The sequence below is a fragment of the Mus caroli genome, chromosome 10, assembly GCF_900094665.2.
Source record: "Mus caroli chromosome 10, CAROLI_EIJ_v1.1, whole genome shotgun sequence".
Classification (NCBI taxonomy): domain Eukaryota; kingdom Metazoa; phylum Chordata; class Mammalia; order Rodentia; family Muridae; genus Mus; species Mus caroli.
In genome coordinates this window covers 110,020,014-110,031,415 of record NC_034579.1, presented here as the reverse complement: position 1 = coordinate 110,031,415, position 11,402 = coordinate 110,020,014, and the positions used below count along the sequence as shown (strand labels likewise).

Below are 11,402 nucleotides of genomic sequence, written 5' to 3'. Positions count from 1 at the left end.
CTGTTTGGGTCACTTGAGTTTTTAAAATCCCATTGCTTCCAAGCAACCCTTTTATGCTCTAACACTGAAATGCATTTGGGGAGAGGGAGACAAGGCTCTGTGTGGAAACTATTTGGAAAATTGTTCACGTGAGCTTTATTTCTACTGAAAGATGTTGTTTTATGGGTCCAGATCCAAAATGGCGGTGATAGTACTTGGGCTTCTTGACTTTCAGGTGTGTCTTGAACCATCAAAGAGGCCTCCACTATGATGTGGAAGGCCCTCACTCTTATTTCCTCTCACTGCCCTGATGGGTGAGCATGCTGAGGGTCTTCCTGTAGTTACACTGTTGAGCACACAAGGGATCCAAGTTCATCACTATTTCCATCTCTGCATCAGGGCTGGGCTCTTTCTTGGGGAAGATGATGACTATTCTCTCACGCACTCTCTCTCTCCCTCATAACTTTCATGTGACTTGGCTTCACACAGCTACAAAGATGAATAGAGAGAAGACCAAGTTGGCCCACAGCACTGGTGTACACTATTATTACTCTTGGTGTGAACTAGAAAGCATACAGGGCTTTACTCTCTCCATTTCTTAAACCAAATGATGACCAGGATACTGATCTTCTGTTCCTTTGCTTGTGTTAGGAGGTGACATAAATAAGCAACTTTAAAAAAAAAAATGTCTGCTGGGCATGGTGACACATGTCTTTAATACCAGCACTCAGGAGGTGGAGAGTTCAAGGACACCCTAGTCTACGTAACAGTTTCCAAACCAGCCATTTGCACGGTGACACCCTGCCTCAGAAACAAAACAACAGCAAAAAAGTGAAGTGCTGATTTAAAACAATTCAAAATTTATAACAGGTTCAAGAAATTCTAGAAAAGGAAGTCAACAAAGCAAGTCATAGCATCCTAAATACTAAGAGATTCATTTTGTGGGAAGATCGTGTAAGATAATGTTAAGTGAAAAAGATGAATGGAAAAGGCAAATGCACATAAAACAATTTAATTTTAAAGGACTGCCGTTTTATAGTCACAGCCTGTTTTAAGCAGTGAAACAGAACCACTTTCCTTCTCTTTGTATGTCTGTCATTCAAGATGAGACAGAATGAGCTTCTTACCCTGGAAGCAGGGCTAGCTCCCAGTTCTTTGTGAGCCAAGTCTTTGAACAATATCATTTCATCGTTCTCTCTAGACCAGAGTATCTCAATTCAAACATTGGGGAAAATGCTTTTGAAGTCTGTGGATCAATAAGAACTTCCTGCTTCCCATGAAGCTCAAAAAGTCGAGTCCCCAAACCAATAGAGGATGAAGGGAGTTGAGAGATGCTTAAATACTGGGGCCTGATTGCTCTGGGCAGTTGCTGAGGTGGTTTCCAGGCAACATGAAGGCTCCCCTAACTCTCGTTACTCTAGGGCTCCTCCTGCTATCCATCACCATCCAGGGCAAGGTCTACAACCAATGCTCTTTGGCCAGAACTCTACAAAGACTTGGTCTAGCTGGCTTCCAAGGAATCACCCTGGCAAACTGTGAGTGCCCTTTGCTTTACTCCTTCTGAGAAGTGACATTCCAGAGCACGCGCAGGGAGGAATGGTCAGTCAGAAAGGGGGACCAAGCCCTAAAGCAATGGAAGAGACAGTAGTTTAGTCATTTCAGAAGGACCTTACCTTGCTTACTATCACAAAAATTACTTACATTACAAAAATATGCTCCCAGGGCCCCTTAAAGCTAAGGCTTTGGCCCGCAAATGGCAGCCCTCAACTGTAGTCCCAACTACTCAAGAGGCCAAGGTGGAAAGTTAGCTGGAGCCCAGGAAACTAGCCTGGGAGACACAGTGAGCAGAAGAGAGGCCAGCTCAATGTTTCAGCTGATAGACACACTTGCTACAAAAGCCTGGCAACCTGAGTATGAACCCCTGAACCCAGGTAATGGTAGAAGGAGAGATCTGACTTCAAAGCTGTCCTCTAGTCTCTTTCTATCACACACTACACACACACACACACACACACACACTAGTGAAAGCCTAGCAAAAGACACTAAAGTATTATGATATGTTATAAGTTAATATATCTCTATACTTACAAAGCAAGATATTAATAAAAGTACAATCAGCTACCCAAAGGGTGAACAGTGTAATTCATTTAATCTTACTACTATTAATAAAATAACTTCTTTTCAGGGGTCTGTTTGGCCAAATGGGAGAGTCATTTTAACACAAACACTACAAGATTCAACCCTGAAGACTACAGCACCAGCTATGGGATCTTTCAGATCAACAGCCGATTCTGGTGTAATGACGGCAAAACCCCAGGATCAAAGAACTTATGTCGGATATCCTGCAAAGGTAAGGCGGGCATATGATACTGTAAGATATCGCCAGACTCTCTGGCGAGGTTTACAAGAAAGACATTTGGTACAAAAGGCAACTTAACTTTGGGTTCATGGCAGACCTGGAAGCAGGCCATTTTAACCTCTAAGTAGGAATTATTGTCCTCCAATGATTCCCCCAAGTAAGAACTGAGGGCCTGGCGACACTCATGAGGAGCCTCTACTTCTTTCCATGAAATCCTGGGTGCTGTCCTCAGTCAAGAAAAAAAAAAAAAAAAAACGAACAAACACTTGGTATCAGAAAAAGATGGTGTTTTAACATACAAATGTTTCTGGAATGATCTATGAATGTCTTTTAAATGGCCTAGTTACTCGTATTATACTTTGGTTTAGAATAACGCATTCATAAAGAAATCCTCCTATCCCCTGAAGGGTAGTTCAGGGATAATTTGATTCTATGTCCTTTTATGTCAAATGCTCTTAAAACGCAGAAAATTGGATATTAGTATAATAAACATCCGTGTGACTACAAATTTTAAATGATTCTTAGTATTTTTGCCTAGTGCAGTTTTACAGTGAATTCAAAACATTATGATATTTTATTTCTAAGGTCTTTTGCTTGTATCTCAAAAAAAAAACAAAAAAACAAAAAAACAAACAAAAAACCAACCGACTCTACTTGATAATGCTTGCCACTCCTGGAAAATTAGATTATGGGTCTAGGGATATGAGAAACTGACTTTTTTTCATAAGAAAAACAACATAGTAAAGGTCAGGAATATTAACCCTGATGCATATTAGAAAGAAAGAGCATGAACCTGTTAGCTCCTGAAATACGTGTCAGCTCTGACGTTAAATATTTTAAATGTTAAAATCAAACAAGCATTAAATGGTTAAATGTTAAAATTACCAGACGAGAATTTTCATTTTTAAATCTTCATTTTCTTTAAAACATGTGGCATTACATAATAATCTGCAACTAAAGGGTCAAGTTTCTAACAGAAGTAAGAATCTGTAGCAGCTACAATATAAGTTTCAAGTGGCTTACAAACACTACTGACTTTTGATGTGTATTCTTCCAGAATGGACATCAATCATGTGTATAAATAAAATCATATTGTACACATACAAAGACTTGGTGTGTGCTTGACAAAATTCAATTCTAATGTGTGTGTGTGTGTGTGTATATTTATAATTTGATTCTCACCACTCAAAATTATTGCCATATCAACAAATACAAAGCGTGAATAGAATTCCACTTTACATTTACTCTGTCGTCTACCAACTCGGCTATCGGAGTTAAGCACTAACGTCACCTGCATTTGTCCCTTTTAGAAATTGCTGCGGACAAGTGTCACGCATAGGTACTCAAGTATTTTTCATATTGTTTCTTTTTTAAATTTAGACTTATTTGTTTTGTGTGGGCAGATGTTTTCTGTGCAGGTATGTGTGTGCACTGCATGCATGCCTGGTGTTTTGTGTGGGCAGATGTTTTCTCTGCAGGTATGTGTGTGCACTGCATGCATGCCTGGTGCCCAAGGAAGTCAGAAGAGGCTTGTGGATCCCCTCCCACCCCCCCAAAGCGCAGCTATGGATAGCTGTGGGTTGTGAGCCACCACATGGGCACTTGAAGTGAATCCCCATCCTTTGCAAGAGCAACAAGTGTTCTTATCCCGCTGCTGCCTCCTCTTGCTATTAGCTCTCGAAGATAAACTTTCATTGCAGAAATCCCGAGAGGAACGCTACAGGCATGTTTTACTTTAGGGTGAAGTACAAAGAGACTCTTCCATATTGGTTAGAAATTCCAGAATTTCCAGTGACTTTATTATGTGTCAAAGTATTTGCGACCAGATTTTAAAAAAGGAGGGGGGGGGGCACAGAATAAAGAAAAGCATGCCTCTGACAGTCACAGGTATACGGACTATGGAGATGGTGTGTTGGTGCACTTGCTCAATGTAACAGAGCCAAGCCAACTAAATCTAAACTGGAAATGCATTTCCCGTGCTGGCTCCTTCATTCCCCACCCTTCTCCTCTAGCTTTGCTGAAGAATAACATCAGGCCTGCCGTACTTTGTGCAAAGAGGATCATGAAGGATCCACAAGGAATTTATTCATGGTATGTTTTAATTGTTCAATGGGAAAATGGGGCCGGGTAGGGGTTGCACACACTTTTAACCCAACACTCCGGAGGCAGACACAGGCAGGTCTCTGTGAGTCTGAGGCCAATCCTGGTCTATAGAGTGAGTTCCAGGACAGCCAGGGCTACACAGAGAAGCCCTGTTAGGGGTGGTGATTGTAGGTGGGACAGACTACTTTAAGTTCCCCTCTGGCTGAAACCTAAGAGCAGACACTGGAAGGCCAGAGTTAATCTATGAACAAAAGGTACTTGGTTCTTGGTCTCAGTGAATCAGTGCACTCCTTCCATCATGTAAGAAACTCAGAATCTCACACTTCTATTCCTAGAGTGATTTTAGGATACTCTGAGAGTTCCACGTTCAAGGGCTGAGGAGATAACTCAGTGAGTAAACATGCTGGCTTCAGAAGTACAAAAGCCTGAGATTGCTTTCCCAAGACCCATAGAAAACAGCCAGGCAAGGAGGTGTGTGCTTGCAGTCCCAGGGGAGGTGCTGGCCAGACAGCATAGCCAACTGGGTGAGCTCCAGGCCTAGCAAGAGAGCCTGCCTCCAACACACTGACATTCTCCTATGTCCTCTGCACACATGGTGGGCATGCACAACCACACACACACACACACACACACACACACACACTCTCACTTCCCACACTCTACTATTTCTTTGCCATGTCTTAAAACCATTTGCCCATAAGTAAATGTAATGCATGACTCAACACTAAATCCTCTGTCCTGTGCTCTACTGAGGGTGTCGGGAGGCGCAAGGCTCTTGTGCACGAACCAAGTTACTGCTTTCTGGATGTAGCTTGTGGGTTTGTTTGTTTGTTTGTTTGTTTGGTTTGGTTTTTTTTTTTTTTTTTTTTGGTTTTTCGAGACAGGGTTTCTCTGTAGCCCTGGCTGTCCTGGAACTCACTTTGTAGACCAGGCTGGCCTCGAACNCTGTCCTGGAACTCACTTTGTAGACCAGGCTGGCCTCGAACTCAGAAATCTGCCTGCCTCTGCCTCCCAAGTGCTGGGATTAAAGGCGTGTGCCACCACACCCAGAGAAACTTGTGTTTTACTGTGTTTCTATTATATTTTGGCTCTTGAGAGCTCTGAAGTGTGCATGTTGTAAAGAAGATCGATTTGAACCATACCCTGTTTACTTTTCTTTACAGGGCAAGATGGATAAAACACTGTGAAAACAAAAACCTCAAAGAGTACATTCAGGGCTGCGATCTGTAACTGTCTCCGTGTTCAGATCATTCGTCTCTTCTTCTGAGCACAGTAAACAGCTAAGTAAAAGGTCACCTGCTGTCGTCCCCCTTCAGACAAAGTGGACTTGCACAGGAGCAAGAGCTGGAACAAATAAGAGTCTTTACCATGCTTTCTCTGTGCAGCCCAGGCTGGCCTTGAACTCAGAGATCTGCCTGCCTGTGCCTCTTAAAGGTGTATACCACTCCCAGCTGACTAGTGTGACTATCATTTGATGGTAAGCCTATGTTTTCAGCTTGTGAATGAAACTGAAGTGGGAGAGTATTTCTCTAACTCCTTGAGTTTCAAATGCTTCTCTAACATTCCATTCTCCTTCAACAAAGGAACTCGGGCTTAATCATTCATAATGAACTATTCCCCAAACACACACACACACACAACCATGTTAGGCAAAAATCACAGCTATGGTGGTATCTGAGGCCTTCATCTGTTCAAATTACTCCAAAAACTTGCTGCTCACTCTGTGGGATGAGACATAGATTGCAAAAGTGACTTCTAAATGGCAGAAACCAGGAGACTCACGATAGGCCCTCTTTTCCTGTACTGAGCTTCGGCTTCAGCGTTTGCCTGAAGTGCTTCATTTGTAATGCTTCACAAATAAATGCACCTTGCTTGTGACAGTCTGTTCTGCCCTTGAGTGAATGTTCCCGGGCATCTTACTGACCATGAGGGAATTCAAGAGGAAGCAGTGAACTGTTCTGTCCTGAATCTTCTTAAACTTACATCCAGGCATTTCATCCAAATCTGAGATAGATAAGTTTGCATTGATAACTAACAACAGCAGTAAAAATTATTCATATATTAAAAGTACACATATTACCAAGAGTGAATTTGCAGTGCACATACTGTCTGTCACCATTCCACTCCTCTAGTGTCCTCAGAGAAATAATCACATATAAGTATATATACGATATTTTCAATTTCTTCTGGATCCTCACCAAATATCAATAGCTAGATACTGCTGTAGGAGAAGCCAATGGCATGTGATGGTGCGTGTTTTCCTGTTGCCGGGATAAACACCATGTCCAAAAGCAAACTGGGGAGGAAATGGTTTCTCTCAGATAACAGTTCATCCTTGAGAGCAGTGGGGGTGGAGTGGGGTGGGGTGGGGGAGGAACTAAAGCAGAAGCCTAGGGAGGCCCCACAGAAGAAAGCTGCTCTCAGCTCAAGCCAGGTTACCTTCCTAACACAGCGAATGCCACCCACACAGGACTGGGTCCTCCCACACAAATGATTAGTCAGGGAAATGTCCCCACTGACATGGCAAAGGTCAGTCAGGTGATGGCAACCCTTCACTCGAGGGACTATCACGGTCAGCCATCACACACATTATCGAATCTGGCATTAAAGAGATCGATGCAAGCTGGGCCGTGGTGGCCTTTAATTCCAGCACTTGGGAGGCAGAGGCAGAGCTCTGTGAGTTCTGGGGCAGCCTGGACTTTATAGAGTGAGTTCGAGGACAGTCAGGTCCACACAGAGAACCCCTTTGAGAAAAACAAACCAAACCAAACAAATATTCAACAGTGATCAGCAAATAAATATGAAACGGAACATTGGACAAATTATGGTTTATTACATGACTAGATTTTCACAAACATTTGATACACCAAAACTATGCTAGATTCTTATAACCATTTGATATATTAAAAACTGTTGTTTCCTTTCCCCTTGTCTCTGAATGTTCTAGATAGTCAGCGAGAACTCACTTCTCACCTTTAGAGAGTGTCCCTGATCTCTAAAGCTCTCTCCAGAGCCCAGCGCCATCAGCCACCCAGAGTATTTGTTAGCTTTCAAAAAGTTCTCCCCGAGTCCACTCTACAGTGGCTTTAAAATCTTGATCACATTTATTTCCTGGAGAGGTGCACATGGAGGTGAGAATGACTCTTAGGAGCCAGTTCTCTCTGCCCATCATGTGAGCCCAGGGATTGAACTCAGCTCACCAGATTTGGCAGCAAACGCCTCTACCCGTGAGTCCTATGAGCAGCCCTGAAGCAGCTTCTAAGAAAGATTTTGATCCTGTTACCCCTACAGGGCATGGTCCACTGGGAGTCAGGGGACAATGGCTGGGGGTTTTCTCTTGCAAGCAAATGAATACAGGATTGTTGAAACTCAGGGGTTTTTCTTGTTAAGAAATTGGTGCTCTGGTGATCAGAGAAGGCCCTATTGTTGAAGACAAGCTTTGACATCCAGGGTAAACTGAGGCAGGGCATAGAGTCAGCAATTTTGTTGCTCCCTGGGGGGGGGTGTTTGACAAAGAATTCCTTGTGGGCCACAAAAGGAAGGTTAAAAGAAAAAAGGGAGAAAGATTCACACACACACACACACACACACACACTGAATGGATGGGTGGAGCAAACTTCAACAAACTCTAATGAGCAAGTTCCAATGAGCAAGCTCCAACAACTTCAGACAGACAGACAGACAGACAGACAGAGAGACATATATACATTCACACATTGAGTGGATGGCATAAAGCTCCAACCACCTCCCATATATACACATACACACATCTTTGGTGGGTGGAGCAAACTCCAGTGAGCAGGCTCCAACAACTTTATTTTTTTCTCCTATGGCTTACATACCCCACCAGAATCTTTCAGGCAATCTAGAATTTCAATGTGGTTACATTTTATTTTCCTTCTAATGAATGACTATGAAAACAGTTTTGTTCCCCGGGGACCTTTACATGAAAAACATTTTACATAGAAAGGTAAACAACAACAACATAGAATTATTCTCAAGTACCCACACACATTTGTAACTAAGCAACTCGTTACAGATTAACACGGTATGAGCAAGAAAGGTGATTTTTCTCAGCCAGGTTTTTCTTCCTGGCAGACTGCAACGTGTGGTTGCCAAGGAAAGGATCAAGGATTTTATTTCCTACCTCACAAAGTAATCTTATGAAAGTCTTAAAAGAATCCCAAATCTAGACATTGATATAAAAACAATCAACGCATGAAACTCAAGAAGAATGAAGACCAAAATGTGGACACTGTGCCCCTTCTTAGAATTGGGAACAAAACACCCATGGAAGGAGTTACAGAGACAAAGTTTGGAGCTGTGATGAAAGGATGGACCATCTAGAGACTGCCGTATCCAGGGATCCATCCCATAATCAGCTTCTAAACGCGGACACCATTGCATACACTAGCAAGATTTTGCTGAAAGGACCCAAATATAGCTGTCTCTTGTGAGACTATGCAGGGGCCTAGCAAACACAGGAGTGGATGCTCACAGTCAGCTATTGGATGGATCACAGGGCTCCCAATGGAGAAGCTAGAGAAAGTACCCAAGGAGCTAAAGGGATCTGCAACCCTATTGTTGGAACAACATGATGNACTAACCAGAACCCCGGAGCTCTTGTCTCTAGCTGCATATGTATCGAAAGATGGCCTAGTCGGCCATCAATGGAAAGAGAGGCCCATTGGACTTGCAAACTTTATATGCCCCAATATAGGGGAATGCCAGGGCCAAAAGAATGGGAATTGGGTGGGTAGGGAAGTGGGGGGCGCTATGGGGGACTTTTGGGATAGCATTGGAAATGTAATTGAGGAAAATACTGCTTGTGGACGTTGTACATCGTGGTGCGGAGCCTAGTGCGCACCACGATGTACAACGTCCACAAGCAGGGACTACACAGAGAAACCCTGTCTCGAAAAACCAAAAAAAGAAGAAAAAGGTCTCTAGCTCATCTATTAAGAGTGTACCTTTCTGAACTTCACATTGCTTCCTATGATTTCCTACATCAGAGCCACTAGCAAAAAACATCTTACATCTTAACCTTACCTCACGAACAATTGAATTTTTTCCAAATGCTTTCTAAGTGTGGTGGCCATTACTAAGCATCCACAGCTCTCAGCTCTCTCCTGGGGTTGGTGATTAGATCATGAACCTGCTCCAGCAATGCTTGAGAAAGATTGAGCATTATTATTGTGAGAACCACAGATGCTGCCCAGTGAGGGGCTGGAAGCCCACTTAGAGTTTGTATATAATTCCTAGAGTACGAGATGTGAAGGCATCAAGGAGAGCAAACGCCACAGCAGCCTCAAGTCCTCAGGACACGTGGTCCTCAGGGCTATGCCTCTCTCCAGGCACACCCCTCATGGCTGTGATAACGGGTGGGCCGAATCCCGAGAGTTCTAAAGCAGTTTGTTGTTCCTCCTGCGTTGCCCTTGACATCCTGTAGTAATAGACAAAGTAGCGTCTTACACACAGTGTCAATTTCCTTAGTATCTCCCACTTAGCCAGGTTGTTTGGTAGAAAAGGTGGTTGTGAAAGACCCACAATGTGAGGACTCCCCCACGTTCTGACTCAGGAGAGGCGACACCCCAAAACCACCCACAAGAAACGGTCTTGCTGCAAAACTGCAAGAGGATTTTTATTCAAGAGCGCTCTCGGGCCCACGGTCATACACCACGTAGGGGTAGAAGACCATGGTGCCCCAAGTAGCTGGATAAGGGGGTATTTAAAGGAAGAAACCACAACTCAAGGAGGTGGGGAGGGCGTTCCAGTTAAGAGTCACAAGGAAGTACAAAGTCACAAGTGTCACAAGGAATACCTGGTAATTGTTAACTCTCAAGACAGTTTCTAAGAGCCCCTAACAATCTAAGAGCCCCTAACAATAGCACATTTGCATTGCAGGTTCTGGTAATGGTCAGGGTGACTTTCTTTGAATTGAACCCAGGAAGCAGGTGGGTGGAGGAATGTCTGTTTTATGACCAGCACACCTGAGCACTGAGCCACAAAAGCCACACTCCCAAGCCTGGGCCCAAAGGCCTAGAATTTTGTTTTTACGTTTTACTTCTTCAGTTGCCAGTACACGTTTACCATTGCCAAGATCACAGCTTAGGTGCCAAGAGAAAAGGCTACAAAACGGAAAGAGGCAACCAAGAAAAGATTGTTCCGGAAAAAGTCACTAGGGAACACGGAAAAGAACAGTTCCTTGTGATGACCCACGAATCAACTTTAGAACATTTAGAACGGTTGCGTCTAATCTTAAAATCATGCTTGCTCTGGCTCTGAGATCAGCAGCCACTGGCCTAACTGCTAATGCTTTCCGCAGAGCGCCACCTGATTCTCCTGCTGGCTTGCTAGGCAGCCCAACAACTAACTGCCTCTCCTAAGAACGCCGGAAGCTACCGCTCACGCGTGTGCAGCCAGAGGGGGTAAGGCAGAGCACAGGAAAGGCAGAGTGCAGGCAGAGAGCATGCGCACAGCAGCACCAAGCGTAGTGGATCGTTATGTTGGCTAGGGTCAGACACACAGCGGAGAGGCCTGAGCTTTTTCGGTTAATCATCAAGCAACATGTTTCCAACTTGAGCTTCTTGCTAGAAGCTAGAGCAGTATTAGTGCAGTGTGAAGAACTCCATTCCCTCAGTCCTTCGGTGTATTTTAAATATAATCTCCTATTCATATTAACCAGCTACCAAAGTCAAAAGGCACCAGGATCCAGACATAGTCTGAATTAAACTTAGAGGATATTTAGAGTTAGGGTGGTGCCACAGACCCTAGAAGGAATCTGTTGCCTTGCTAAAATTCTCAACAAGAAAGCGCTCACGGGCTGGAGAGATGGCTCAGTGGGTAAGAGCACCCGATTGCTCTTCCGAATGTCCAGAGTTCAAATCCCAGCAACCACATGGTGGCTCACAACCATCCATAACGAGATCTGGCGCCCTCTTCTGGAGTGTCTGAAGACAGC

At 43.8% G+C, this 11,402-nt stretch overlaps 1 protein-coding gene across 1 annotated transcript; it reads left to right on the top strand.

Annotated features, from left to right (window-relative positions):
- Positions 1-1,369: 1,369 nt before the first annotated feature.
- On the top strand, positions 1,370-6,324 carry LOC110303760 (lysozyme C-like). The gene is made up of 4 exons (XM_021174965.1): positions 1,370-1,514; positions 2,165-2,329; positions 4,351-4,429; positions 5,605-6,324. Exons 1-4 carry the CDS (start codon positions 1,370-1,372, stop codon positions 5,669-5,671), a joined length of 456 nt encoding a protein of 151 aa, XP_021030624.1. The 3' UTR covers positions 5,672-6,324.
- The last annotated feature ends 5,078 nt before the right edge of the window (positions 6,325-11,402 follow it).